The sequence below is a fragment of the Sinocyclocheilus grahami genome, unplaced genomic scaffold, assembly GCF_001515645.1.
Source record: "Sinocyclocheilus grahami isolate Dianchi unplaced genomic scaffold, SAMN03320097.WGS_v1.1 scaffold1096.1, whole genome shotgun sequence".
Taxonomy (NCBI): domain Eukaryota; kingdom Metazoa; phylum Chordata; class Actinopteri; order Cypriniformes; family Cyprinidae; genus Sinocyclocheilus; species Sinocyclocheilus grahami.
In genome coordinates, this window is record NW_015506275.1 from 7,566 (window position 1) to 22,604 (window position 15,039).

A 15,039-nucleotide genomic window follows, 5' to 3' on the forward strand; every position below is an offset into this window, starting at 1 on the left:
CACACACACACACACACACACACACAGACAGACACAACCTGACAGGCCCATAAGGCTCTTCACTCTAGCCAGAATTAAATCATAGCTCACTCACAGCAAGCCCACGACCTGCAGAATTGATTAAGCAGACAAGTCGAGCAAGTGTCTTCAGTCAGCAGTAGATTTATGACTGCTCACAGACACACTCTTGTGCAAAAATATTGAATATTGCTGGAAGTGAACTCTGGAAAATGCCGGTTACAATTCCATAATTTTTGCAGATCTCTGAGAATATTAAAGGTGTCCAGTCAACTGAACCCTTCACAGTCCAAACACACCGAGAGGTTCATTTCCCAGACTTCCTTTGCAAACAAGATTTTTGATAGCGGTTTAATATCTGGTAACGTCCGCTGTGTGTGATTATTGCCTGTAAAGGAAGTAGTGAACTCAGTTAAACCAATATTGTTTCATCATGTCATTCTATCTAAATCGAATTACATGAGTAAATCTTACATATATGAATCCTGTAGCATGAATCAATCAAGCAGATTAGTCAGGTTCCTTGTTCCTTTCACAAACTTTATTAGATTTGTATTTATTTTTTTTTACTTCATTTTATTTATTAACTGAGCAGATAAAAAAAAAATATTGGGCAAATCTACTGAGACCTAAAATTATAGAAAGTAATCTGTTATAATCTATTTTATTTCTTTTAAAATTCACCTAATCAACTTCATATTATTCTGCTACATTCTATTTTATTCTGTATTAACTTATTCAGCAGATGCATTTACCCAAAGCAATTTTTTTTTCTATTTGATCTATTTTTATTCATTAGGAGGTGAGTTTACCTCAACCATATTATTCTATTATATTCTATATTTATTAATTTAGCAGACACATTTACACAACAAGCAACGTATTATTCTAGATTTTATTTTGTTTAGCCGATTAATTTACACAAAACTTTGAATTATTCTATTATGTTATATTTTATTCTATATTTACTAGCTGCATTTACCTAAAGCAACTTTTTAATATTCTATTCTATTTTTATTTAGCATATGCATTCACATATAGCAACTTTACATTGTTCTGTTGTTTTATTTAATTCTATATTATTTTAGTTGATCTACGTAAATGGAATTCGTTGAAGTACAATAAGATGAATATTCTATATTTATTAATTTAGCAAATACACAAATTAACTTTATATTATTCTATTACATTCTATTTTATTTTTACTACATACATTTACCTAAAGCAACTTCATGTAATTCTACTGTATTTTATATGTATTTATTTAGCAAATCCTTTTACACAAAGCACCTTTATATAATTCTGTTATGTTCTATTTTATTATATTCATTCATTAGATGAATTCAGCTTTTCTGTTGTATATTCACTTTAGCAGATCCATTTATCTAAATCAACTTTTAAATTTTCTATTTTATTCTACATGTATTTAGCATGTGCATTTACATATTGCAACGTCATATTATTCTATTGTTTTATTCTATACTTATATATTTACTAGATGCAAGCAACTTAATGCTATTCTACAATATTCTTCTGTTCTATTATTGGGTACAAAAGTCTTTCTACAGCGCATGAGTACTGTACTTTCAAATTAAGCACCGGTACCCATAATGCCCTCTGTTTCTGCTCCAGCAGCTGCAGAGGTCAATGCTCTCCGGCCCGTCTCGAACGGGCTCTCAGGATATTGAATGGGGCAGTGAAGCCAACACGATGGAACATTGTGTCAGTTAACGCAAGGGCAGCGTTTCAAAGGAAACATATTTTTCATTTCTCAGCATCAGCTGCCAGTGGAAGGTGACTGCAGCTCCAGAGCTGTTAACCTTTACCCCGGCATACTGAGACCGAGCACTAAACCACTAATAATAGCCATCTAATGCTACGTCACACTCGCACAGATCCCGCCTCCTTTATTGTTTGCTTTTTCCACTCCCTCCGTTGATGTCTGCAGGAATGGCATTTGAATCAATATTTCATCACTGCTAACAGAAACATTGCGCTCCCCATCATGACTGACAGTGAAGCTCCTGTAGTTTTCCTTACTATGGCTCACGCGGTTTTGAAACATTTTAATCATCTGTTTATTAATAGGAAGCTGTCACATGGCGCTGCACCCACTGCTTCAGAAAACAGATGAGAGGATGCAAAACAGGGACACGTGTTAGCTGTAGTTCCTCTGTGAATATAGTAAATAAGGCTTTGCGGTACATTCATTTGATGTATTTTTCTACCTTACTACAGTACAAAAGAACTACAAGTAATCAGTGTTTGTCTAAACATTCAGATGACATCTGCCTCAGCCAATGGTATGAATTTGGGCGGAGCTATTGTTTGTTCAACCAATGGCAAACCACAGGAGTGTTTCTGGTCATTATGTTTACACTTAAGCCTTATAAAGTAAGTGAAACGGTATCCGATATATAATGATAAACATTTCAAAAGGTTTAGGCTACAATTAAATCACACAACCCCTCTACATTACATGTTTAATACAGTGAATCCAGTATTATAAAAGAATCCCGTTTGTACAGAATCCAGTTTTGTAAAAATGACATGGTAAAACAATCAGATGCATTAAGACTTTAAGACTTAACATTTTATTTGAAGCCTTTTTATATAAAGCATTTTAAAAGTATTTGAATGCATTAATTGTGATTTAATGCACCTTAGAATGTATTCATGTATGATTTTCATGAATAATTGTAACCACAGTCATAGTACGTATGTATTATAAGTACTATATATATTCCTTTATATTCCTGCACTCTCTGTTCTAATTCTATTCTTTAAAATAAGCTGGTCCCTTTTAGACTTGCACTCCATTCATTTACTAACTGCTTGTTTTCTTAAAAAAAAAAAAAAAAACGAACACTAGCTTCTCTAATCCTTTTGTATTCTATCTATTTGTTTTCTTTTTATTTATTATACAATTAACAAAGCAAAAAGGCCTCTGATACTAGCTTGCTCTATTAATTTTCTATTCTATCTGTTTATTTTTATTTATTATATAATAAAAAAAAAAAAACCTTTAAACCCTTGCTACGTGTACTCTGCTAAGCTAACTGAGACTTGTTATAGCACTTATATATATTATAATATTTTTAATGATGATTCTCATTGTTGAAATACTCTCTTTTCTTTATTACAGAAGAAATATTGTTTTCCCATTTTTTTCAATTAAGCTGAATTAATTTTGAATGAATGAAAGAAAGGCAGTATAACAAATGCTGCCATATTTTTTTTCTGTGTAAAAGTAATGAGGAGACAACTTTGTTGTTTCACAGTAATGAGAATATATATATTGTCACGATGTGTCTTGTAGTACGCAGGAGACACGGGATACTCTTGAACAGTCTTTATTGACAAAATGCAAAGGGGAAAATCCAACATGGGAACTAGCACAAACACGTGTACCCAAATAGTAGACCGGATGAAGAACTAAGGAACAGACAGGAACTAATATACACAGAATAATTAAACACAGGCGAGCAGAATAATCTATTAAATAAACAAAGACAGGAAAATGTCCAAATATGGCAAACCAGGAACTAAAACAGGGGTAAAACAAGGAAAAACAAGTCCAAAACACTGACATAACTCCCCCCTCCTGAAAGGCATGTCCCGTGCCGTAACATATCCACCAGGGAGGGGGGGTGGGCGCTCTGGAGGCCATATCCGGAACCCATGGCGGATCAGGCAGTTCAGGGTGCCATGGCGGAGCAGGCAGACAAGGAGGCCATGGTGGAGCAAACAGTTCAGGAGGCCATGGTGGAGCAGGCAGACTAGGAAGCCATCGCGGAGCAAACAGTTCAGGAGGCCATGGAGGAGCAGGGAACACAGGGGGCCTGTCCTCGGCACTCGGCCCGGCCTCCACGGACGGACCCCTACTACCCCCCCAAAAAAAAATCCTTGCAGAGAATGTCGGTTACAGAGACCCTCTGTAGGCCTAACTCGGGAAATGTGGCCCTCCCTGGGCTTGACTTGGGGACTGGAGCCCTCCTTGGGCTGGATGTGGAAACTGGAGCCCTCTTTGGGCTGGACATGGGAACTGGAACCCTCTCCGGGCTACACTCGGGGACTGGAACCCACACTGGAGTGGGCTCTGGGGCTGGAGCCGACACTGGAGCAAGCTCTGGGCCGAGGATGAGGGCAGAGAGCAGTCCCTTCCTTTGATTCAGGGTGCATCGGGCCGGCGGGCTTGAGTCAGCGGCGGCCGGCGGGCTAGAGAGAGTGGCAGCCGGCGAGTTTGACTGAGAAGAGGCCGGGGGGCTTGAGGGAGCCGTGGCTGGTGGGCTCGACTGGGGAATGGCCGGCGGGCTTGACTGGAGAATGGCCGGCGTTTCTGGGCTAAGGACAGAGACGTTGCTGGGAGGAGATGGTTGGTCGGAACATTTGGCCGGGTATGTGGAGAGTCCTAGCGAGGGGTGAGCTGGCAAGGCCCGGTGGTTTTCGGGAGGGACTGGATGATGATCACTCTGAACCTCTTCTACTTTGAGACTTACACCATTTAAATAAAGGACTTGATTAACCAACTGGATCAGGGGAAAACTGTACGTGGGAAGATTGCAGCCGATTACGTCATCATCACGCTCCAGCCGAAAACAGACACCGAGAGCAGCGTTGAACCAGCTCACCTGGTTGGAGAGCTCTAGGAACTCCTCTACATACCTCTCCAACTCCCGACCACCCTGCCGCAGACACCAAAGTCTGTCTTCAGCCGCAGTCATCTTGTTTGGTCCGGTCTTCTGTCATGATGTGTCTTGCTGGAAGTACTCAGGAGACACGGGATACTCTTGTCTTTATTGACAAAATGCAAAGGGGAAAATACAACATGGGAACTAGCACAAACACGTGTAACCAAATAGTAGACCGGACGAAGAACTAAGGAACAGACAGGAACTAATATACACAGGATAATTAAACACAGGTGAGCGGAATAACCTATTAAATAAACAAAAACAGGAAAATTACCAAATATGGAAAACCAGGAACTAAAACGGGGGTAAAACAAGGAAAAATATAACTCTGAAATGATATGAAATATATTCTAATTCACATATACATATATTAGTGCAGTCAAACGATTAATCGCAAAAAAATTGTGTTTACATACATGTGCGTGTACTGTGTATATTTATTATGTATATATAAATACACACCCATGCATGTATATATTTAAGAAAAATATGTTACATTTATATATTAGATATATTAATATATAACAAATTATATGAATATAAATAGATACATGTAAATAAATGCAAATATTTTCAAAATATATACTGTATGTGTGTGTATTTATATATACATAATGAATATACACAGTACACAGATATATTATGTAAATTCATATTGAATATACTTTTATTTCGCGATTAATCACTTGACAACACTTTATATATACTGTATATGTATACATATTCTTTCGAAATTCTAAATATTTTTCCATTTTTCATCTTTGTTATTTGTGACCTGGGCACCTCTTCATAAGATTAATTTTATAGTTTCATTTTACATTACATATTTACTCTAAATTTTGGAACTGATTGACACTCACTTACTGTATTAACAACTGGACACTGATATTAGATGATGGCCTGGTCATTATATATGCCTTTTACTACAATAAACAAAATTTGAAAGAGAATGAGTAATAATGATAATGAAGGACAAAAAGGCAAAGACAGACAAACTGAATGCTAATAATCATTGCTGAGTGTTGCTGTCTAAAACAGACAGATTTTTCATCCATAAAGTCAGTCTGGAAAAGCAAATATCCTCTCAAATTCCAGCCATTCCTCTCATGTCACAAGCACTGGATTCACATCACAACCTGTTGTGTGGGAAGAAGCCATTAGATATGATTACTGCCACACACTCACACACTAACACGTCTCTCAGACGGATGGTGTCATAAGTATGATTTGGGATCACGTCCAGAAATGCCACTGCTGTCATCCGTCTTGGAGCCACGCGCCGTACATTGGTTTGCTGCAGAGTGGCAGCGGCACATCGGGTTCTCAGAACAAATATTGTCTGGGATGAGTCACAGCCTGAGTAATTAGAGTTGGTGTCTTCCAGAGTCACGCATGTGAGTATGCAGCTCTAGCGGCTCTTGAGTCGCTGGATTGTGTTCACTGAGGTTACCATGGTAAACACACTCCCTCACAATGGGCGACCGGTTCAGCTGACAACGGTACAGCAACACTGAGAGTCCTGAGAGAGAAATGCATTCTGGATTAGATAACAAGACAATGGAAGTCTTGATGTGCTCAGCTGCAAATTAACTTTTCTCTGTCTCTCTAGGTGATGGAATAGATGATGTCGGAAGTACAGGGCACTGTGGAGTTCTCGCTGGAGCTGCACAAGTTTCACAATGTGGATCTCTTCCAGAGAGGGTAAGTTCTGAGTTCTTCTGTATGTCTAATGAAGGCTCCGTTAAGCGTCTGTTCTCTAAACAACCTGTTCAGGAAGAGCACATGGTGACAGCATCACCTATAAACACTACGAGCCGCTTGAATCAGTTTAATTGTCACATTACAGGCATTTTTCCATGTTCTTTTTGGATGAAATGAATAGACGGCATTGTGTGACATTCATTCTGTGCTATATGGCATAAAGACCGGAGCTGGAAATCAAAACTATGCTAACAGTGAGTTTACTCCAAAAAAGCTGACAAAATGAACTTTTAGCAGATATATGCATTGTCTCTAATGGAAAAAAAAAGGTTTTAAGATGTTTTTAATGTTTTTGAAGGAAGTCACTTCTGCTAACCAAGGTTGAATTTATTTGATCAAAAAGGCAGTCAGAGCAGTAATATTGTAAAATATTATTAGTATTAAAACAAGTATTTTCTAGTTGAATATATTTTAAAATGTAATTTATGCCTGTGATGCAAAGCTGAATTTTCATCATCATTACTCCAGTCTTCAGTGTCACATGATCCTTCAGAAATCATTCTAATATGCTGCCTGATTTGCTGCTCAAAAAACATTTCTTATTATTATCAATGTTGAAAACAGCTGTGATGAAGCTCTGATGTATATCAAGTTAAAAAGAACAGCTTTTGTAACATTATGCATGTCTATACTGCCACTTATTTTCAATCTAATGCGGAATTAAACTATTATATTAAATGTAATGTAGTAAGTTAACAGAAAAGGAAAATGTGCTTCACGTACAATTTCATATTTATTTATTTAAAATTTTTTAATGTGTGATTTCTGAGGCATTATTGGTAACAGACAAAATGTGTAAAGTATTTAAGCATCCTGATTGGCTCAGACATAACATTCACCCAACCAATGGCGTGAATTTGGGGCGGGACTATCTGTCTGACCAATAGCACATAAGAATCCTAATTTGGAAACAATATATTTGGTACCACTAGTGATGCAAAAAATGACACACTTCTCTAAATGTGGATCCGACACCTATTTTAGGATCATCTGCATCTACTGTATGCACGTTTAATCTAAATAACTTATATAACAGAGACAGCTTGTGTTGATTGGGTGTTAAACCATGTTTTCATATACATCTCCCCACTAAGACCATGAGGTGTCACGTGAAGCTGTTCGCTTCAGTAGACTGGTAGATTAATGATTGATTTTTGCTGTTTTTGTACATTATGTTCCTGTCATCGGTTCAAGCCAAATCAATTACAGTCTTGCTGCGAGCAGCAGGTGAAGTCTAGAGGGAATTCAATGACTTTTCAGGTCACTGATTTTTAACTATGCGGCAAATAGGGATCTGACTAGGAACTCATTTGAGATTCAGGGACAAAACTGTGCTTCCATGACCTTTGTGGTGTGAGTTTGGTGCTAGTCCAGTGGTTGACATTCAATAACATTGGCATGTTATGTACACACTACCGTTCAAAAGTTTGGGGTTGGAAAATATGTTTTTGAAAGATGTCTCTTATGCTCACCAAGGCTGCATTAATTTCATGAAAAATGCAGTAACAAACAGTAATATTATGAAATGTATCACAATTTAAAATAACTTCCATTTGAACTTTCTCAGTCATTCTACTTTAAAATGTCATGTTTAATTCAATGCTACTATCTGTTTCTTTGTAATTAATTGTGAAATTTACTAGCAATGTCTTAATCAAAACTAGTTTCTACACCATTTTTTCTCCCAGTGGAAAAAAAGTAACATTTATTTATTTATTTATTTATTTATTTATTTATTTATTTTCATAAATATTATGTACTTAAAAGCCACTTTAAGTAAAATTAACAAAGTGAATAAATATGTTCTTCTCAATTTTTCAGGACAAATGTTTACACAAACCTAATTTATATTAATTTTAGAAATGTCTTTGTTATTATTATTTTGTTACTGCTTGCCACTGCACTGATATCAGCACAGCTATGTTCACTGAAGTAATCATCAAACACAGTCATCATCTAACCATCCTACAAGCAAACCACAAGCACGGTGGGAACCACAAAAACTTAAACACCTGCAGCAGCAGCAGCGATATCATGCATTTCATGATCTATAGCTTGTGCAGTGCTGTATATGTTTAACATGTGCTACTGACATTTTTAGCAAGGGCTATATCATTTCATATGCTTGTGCTTCAGCATGTGCTACTGACATCTACAACATCTGGAACAGTGCTGTAAATACAACTTAACCACTGATTTTTAGTTGTGTCCTCTTTTGGAAGACCAAACAAAGTAGTTTCGCTTTCACAACGAAACACAGCGACTCCACAACATGGCAGCGGCGGCAACAGCAATAATTAAAGTTACGTATTCTTTCTTTGCGTGAACATTTGGGCAGCATTATGCAAATCTTCCCACATCGTGATGTAGACATGTGGGGGCGTGTTAGAACGAGGCGTTTTAGGTAGGCGTGGTTGACTCTTAAATTTTATAAAGAATATCTCTTTGGATTTGAGACTGTAGTCTTTGCAACTTTACAGATCTTCTTTATGCACCAAGAGCTTGTAACACTTCAAAGAGACAGGAAAAATTTAAATAGCATCATATGACCCCTTTAAAGGAACATTTCAGGCAAAAAAAAATAAAGCCTCCAAAAATTGATGGTTTTTAGAGAAGCCAGTTAAAATAGAGACAACCAAAAAAAAAATTTTACAGACCCTTGACTTGTTAATTTTAATTGACTAATTTTTAATTTTTGGTAACGCAATATATCGCCCATTATATATACTTAAAAATTAATGTCATCTTGTTTTGTACATTCCACTTGCGCCTGTGTCTTTTGCAGCTTCTCGTACATAATGTGGTGTAGTCATGAGGTGCTAGTTCAAATTTTAAAAAATGCTTCTACAAAGTGTCATCTGCAGATATGGTCTTGTTTAGGGATCGGTGCCTTTGTGTGTACGGACATCTGACTGCTAAGTAGTGATTGTGTTTCTCAGCAATAGTGTGCACCCTTAATTTACAGAGAAAAGAAGGTCAGGGAAAAATCTGTAGATGGAAAAATCTCCATACAAGTTCTTTGTGCATTTTTCTTTTTTTTCAACTTGTTACTTTGCCATTTTTTTTTTAGGAAATGTTTATTTACTATTTATTCTGGTTTTTAATGTATCTAATATTTTGATACTTAATTTCCATGATCTAAATATTCTTAAAAATTAAAAGTTTATTGTCATTTGGAAGTGTGTAGGCCTTCTTGCATTATTATGCTGTTACAATATGATTATATATTCAGTAGCATAAAATGGTCTTTAAAATGACAATAATATCGCGTATCGCAATTATTTCTGGGGCAATATATCGCACAACAAAAAGTTGTTATCGTGACAGGCCTAATCTCATCAGTTAAAATGTCTCTATCTACGTTGTGCGTTTTATTCAAAGATAACTGGATACCTTTCTGGAGCGTGGTCAGTAGAGCGCCCTCCGGCTTCCAGTATGAATTAAACTTCTTTACATTAGGTGTTTACTCATTAATGCTCACCCTATTTTGGGTTAAATAGGAAAGATAATACTTTTCTCTAAAGAAACAGGATTCCCGGAATTATCGTCATTGATACCGTTATCGTAATAAATGCCAGAAATATCGTGATATATTTTTAAGTCCATATCGCCCATCCCTAGTAAGTAGTAAAACAACACAAACGGAGCAAAAATACGTTTTAAGTTTAGACATTTAACTCCAGCAAACCACCTAGTCCCCCCCCCCCCAGACGAACTGTATTTCTTCAGTTTTTCAGTTGTTTAACTGTAATCTTATATGAAAATGGATCTTTTTTTACAAATGATTTGTATTCCACTTTGTAATCTGGGAATAAAATCTATAATAAGTCAACCATTCTCTGTCAATTGCAGCTTCTATCAGGTGAGGGCAGGTCTGCGTGTGTCTCCTCAGATTCCCCACAGAATCACTGCCACAACCCCTGGATACACAGGTGAGAACTTTATATATTTACTTTCTTCATCTCAGTGTCTCTATAAACCATGTGTGTAGCATTCACACGTCAGACAACAACACGCAACGAATCAGTCAGCGACATCGGTTTGTGAGTGTGTCTAGATTCTTTTCTTTTGTTAGACCTAATATTTTTAGAGGTGGTTTAGATTCAAGATGCATCATCTGAGAGAGGGTTTTAAACTGTCGGCAAGCTAAAATCCTCCCTGAGGAGATGCATCTCTGAATTCATTCCTTTTAAAGGCACATTAAAACAGCACTTTTGAAACTAATTTAACTTCTTAAACAACAATTTCAGAGACAATTACTGTCGAACATTAAATCGCTTGCTGTAAGCAATGCTCCTGTTATTGTGCACAATGCATTAGTTAGTGAGGACTTCATTTTGGTTACAATTATACATACCTTTTTTTGCCAGATAGAGGATGATAGTGAAGCCCATCGGATGAATGCGAGCATTCGAGGGCTCTGTCCCAAAGGTTTTGGGAGGATTCCCCTTAGTACATACTCTGTGCTCAAAACTACAAAACTACAAAAAACTACAAAACTACAAAACTAATCTACAGTACAGGCTGCTTTAGTTTTATTGCCATCTGATGGCAGTCAGGGCACCATGTTTCCACAGGTCACGTTGCGTCAGGTGAAAATATAGTCTGTTTTCACAACATTGACAGCTTCTTTTATCTCTCACACACGGGTTACCTACACACACACACACACACACACACACAATTATCAGTGTACACACTGCTGTTATGACACCTGTTTAAGACCATGTTCGAAAGAGCCAAAATAACTATTTTTGAAAAACCCACCGAAAAGCCCCTTATAATCTACTTGTACTGTCAAGAAACCATGTTTCTAATATCTTACCACACAATTTGGAGAATAAATCACTCCTATTCACCTGTGGGACTGCTGTTTACTTCCAATTTTGCATTCAGTTAGTGTGTTAGCATGCTTCTGAAAGTGACACTTCAGGTTTATTCGCTGAGGCCTCAGATACTCGTCTGAATCGTGTGATTTCTGACTGATATCACTGCACTATAATGAGCTTCTGGGCAAACTTTCATCTGCTGTTTATGTGCGAGGAACTGACAAGACTACACATTTGTTGTTGGATGTCTGCTGTCTTGTTGTTGTTGTTTTTTTGCTGATGCACTTTGGTGGTTGGTGCACTTAGCACTTTTCTCACTTTTTTCACTTCTTGCATATGGAAGGTGGAGGCTAGATTTTTGAGGGACCTTTTTTTGGTCAGACAGAGATTTTTTCAGCGTGGGGAATGGTTTAGCGACTTGTTGGATTAAAACTTTCTCCCTTTTGTTCTACGCACCTGGAAACGTATTGATCTTTTTGAGCGCACACAATTCCTGTTTGCCTAATTAATGCTGTACAGTTGCTTTGACACAATCTGTATTGTTAAAAGCGCTATATAAATAAAGGTGACTTGACTTGGCAAAGACTTATGTTCTAAACAAACGAACAAAAAAAAAGACACTTTACATACAGTCGTTTAGAAGTTTAGGGTCAGCAAGTCTCTTATGTCCACCAAAGCTGCATTTATTTGATCAACAATCCAGTAAAAACAGTAATATTGTGAAATATTATTTCAGTTTAAAAGAACTGTTTTCTATTTGAGTATATTTGAAAATCTAATTAATTTCTGTGATGTAAAGCTAAACTTTCATCTGCTGTTTATGTGCGAGGAACTGACAAGACTACACATTTGTTGTTGGATGTCTGCTGTCTTGTTGTTGTTGTTTTTTTGCTGATGCACTTTGGTGGTTGGTGCACTTAGCACTTTTCTCACTTTTTTCACTTCTTGCATATGGAAGGTGGAGGCTAGATTTTTGAGGGACCTTTTTTTGATCAGACAGAGATTTTTTCAGCGTGGGGAATGGTTTAGCGACTTGTTGGATTAAAACTTTCTCCCTTTTGTTCTACGCACCTGGAAACGTATTGATCTTTTTGAGCGCACACAATTCCTGTTTGCCTAATTAATGCTGTACAGTTGCTTTGACACAATCTGTATTGTTAAAAGCGCTATATAAATAAAGGTGACTTGACTTGGCAAAGACTTATGTTCTAAACAAACGAACAAAAAAAAAGACACTTTACATACAGTCGTTTAGAAGTTTAGGGTCAGCAAGTCTCTTATGTCCACCAAAGCTGCATTTATTTGATCAACAATCCAGTAAAAACAGTAATATTGTGAAATATTATTTCAGTTTAAAAGAACTGTTTTCTATTTGAGTATATTTGAAAATCTAATTAATTTCTGTGATGTAAAGCTGAATTTTCAGCATCATTGCTCCAGTCTTCAGTGTCACATGATCCTGAAATGTGCTGAATTTGCAGCTCAAAAACATTTCTTATTAATATCAGTGTTGAAATAAGTTCTGCTGCTTCATATTTTCATGGAAAACATGATAGTTTCAATTGAAATATAAAAATAGGAAATATTTATTTTAAAGCCTTTACTGTCACTTTTGATCAATTTAATGCATCCTTGCTGAATAAAAGTATGAATTTCTTTAAAAATAAATAAACAAAATAAAATCTCGTTGACTCAAAACAAAGCCATAATCAATAAAAGCTTTTTTGTCTTGTCCCTTTTACATTTATCCAACTAGCACATTGATAAATGAAGTATTTCCTGTTCACCCAGTTGCTCATTTTGCTCGAGTCATATGAGATAACGCAGCAGTTTTCTTTGGCTGTCGTATCTTAATGTCTTGATTGAGGAGTTGTGTGTGTATGAGTGTGTGAGTGTGTATTTGGCAGCAGAAGCCCCGTGGCCTCTGTCTGACATTCAGTCTTGGCACTGCTCGTTTGACTCAAACTCACACACTCACTGGCATCAGCGGCCATTTTGGATCTGTCAGCCATTCTGGCTCTTATGGGATTTCATTATCAGTTTCAAAATGCCATCCGGACAACTGGCTGGCTGACTAAACTGAAGTGTTTCAGCATCTTTGTGCTCTCTACTAACTCAAATGGTTAAAACAGTACAAAAGTGTAACCAAAATCTGTTGCGTTCTGCCTTACAAGTTCCCTTTCAGTCGGTCACTCTCGACGTCACGTCGGATGACCGACGAAATTGGGATCTCGCTTAGAGAGACCAATCCACTTCGAGTGTAAACTAAACGAGCCAATGCACATTGGCATGCGATTATTGCATCCAGCTGCTGCTGATCACAGCGTGAGTATAAGTAGGCAGCAGATGCAGCGCATATTCAGCTTTTCACTTCGGAGCCGAGCGGTTCTATCGTTCTGCTCCTGACCTTCTAAGAGTACTCTGGTGGCAGCCGGGGATACCCTTTTTCTGGCAGTGGGCGGACTGGTCTCACAGTCACGGTGAGGAATTCCCCTCCTACAAGGAAGGGGATGCCTGAACCAGCCGGCACTTCGAAGCCAGCGGAGCCCTCGAGAGAGCAGGCTGGATCCTCCCGGGGGATACCACCTGTTTCTTCCGAGGCTCCGGAAGCCAGACTTTTCTGGGGATGAAGAGCCGTCAGCGTTGCCGCCCTCTGGGCAGCTGAGAGAGTCGGGCTCGAGTGGAATCTTCCACCGCGTCCCGAACCCTCAAAGGCCAACGCGGGGGTACACGGGAGTCCCCCAGGTGGAATGGTCGGTTGCGATGCAATTGTGTCTAAATGCCGCTACCACTTGGCGGGGAAAACCGTTGCTCCCCTCCCGAGCCTGTAGGCACTCGTCGACTCTGATCGGCAGTGCGTATACGGCCTGTGGAGAAGCTGCGTCCGTCTTACACGCTTCGGCATTGCTGCAAGTACACCAGGCCAAGGCACTGAGGAACTTGCACGAGGGTGGTCACGACTCGGAAGTTCTCACGGAGCTCCGCTCCGCGACGGACCTCGCGCTACGAGCGACGAAGGTTACGACAGAGCGACGAAGGTCTCTGGGTCGTGCAATGTCCACTATGGTGGTCCAGGAGCGCCATCTCTGGCTGTGTCTGGCCGACATGCGCGAGGCGGACAAGGCACGTTTCCTAAACGCCCCCGTGTCCCAGACCGGCCTGTTCGGCGACACAGTGGAGAACTTTGCCCAGCAGTTCTCCGCTGCCCAAAAGCAGACTGAGGCCATCAGACACATCCTGCCCCGGCGTGCAGCTGCTGCCTCCACCCGACCGCCGGTGGCAGCGCCCCAGCCTGCTCGTCGACGAGAGCGGCCCCCGGCCACCGCCCCCGCTCCCGCGCAGCGTTCGCAGCAGCCTCCAGCAAAGATGCACCGGGGAGCCGGTCGCAGGGCAGCTGCCCCGCCCGTCCAGGCCCCCGCCAGACCTGGCGGTAAGCGAAAGAGCAAGCGGCCCTGAGATGGGCGACCCAGAGATGGAGGAAGTTGCTCTTGGGGAGATGGTGGAGGCACCACTCCCTCCCCCGGAGGAGGGCCGGGCGGAGAATATTTTGTTTCCTTTTTCTGCCACTGACCTCACGGCCAGTGGTACCCAAATCCTCGACAAAAGAGCAATTTCTTCTTTCTCTGGGTCCCCTGAGGGAATGGGGGGGTTGTGGACAATCCAGAGCCGTATCACACTCACCCTCCTCTCTCGCCAGTGAGCAGCAGTGGGCGGATCGGGAGGACGAACCACCGGAC

The 15,039-nt window shown here is 39.4% G+C and overlaps 1 protein-coding gene across 1 annotated transcript in view; it reads left to right on the forward strand.

Moving 5' to 3' along the window:
- The window catches only part of LOC107566725 (protein FAM135B-like), a 51,154-nt gene that overhangs the window by 3,448 nt on the left and 32,667 nt on the right, over positions 1 to 15,039 (forward strand). The window contains exons 2-3 of the mRNA XM_016252252.1: positions 6,322 to 6,413; positions 10,326 to 10,405. Coding sequence (XP_016107738.1) covers positions 6,334 to 6,413; positions 10,326 to 10,405 — 160 coding nt within the window. The 5' untranslated portion in view covers positions 6,322 to 6,333. The remainder of the gene's footprint in view (positions 1 to 6,321; positions 6,414 to 10,325; positions 10,406 to 15,039) is intronic.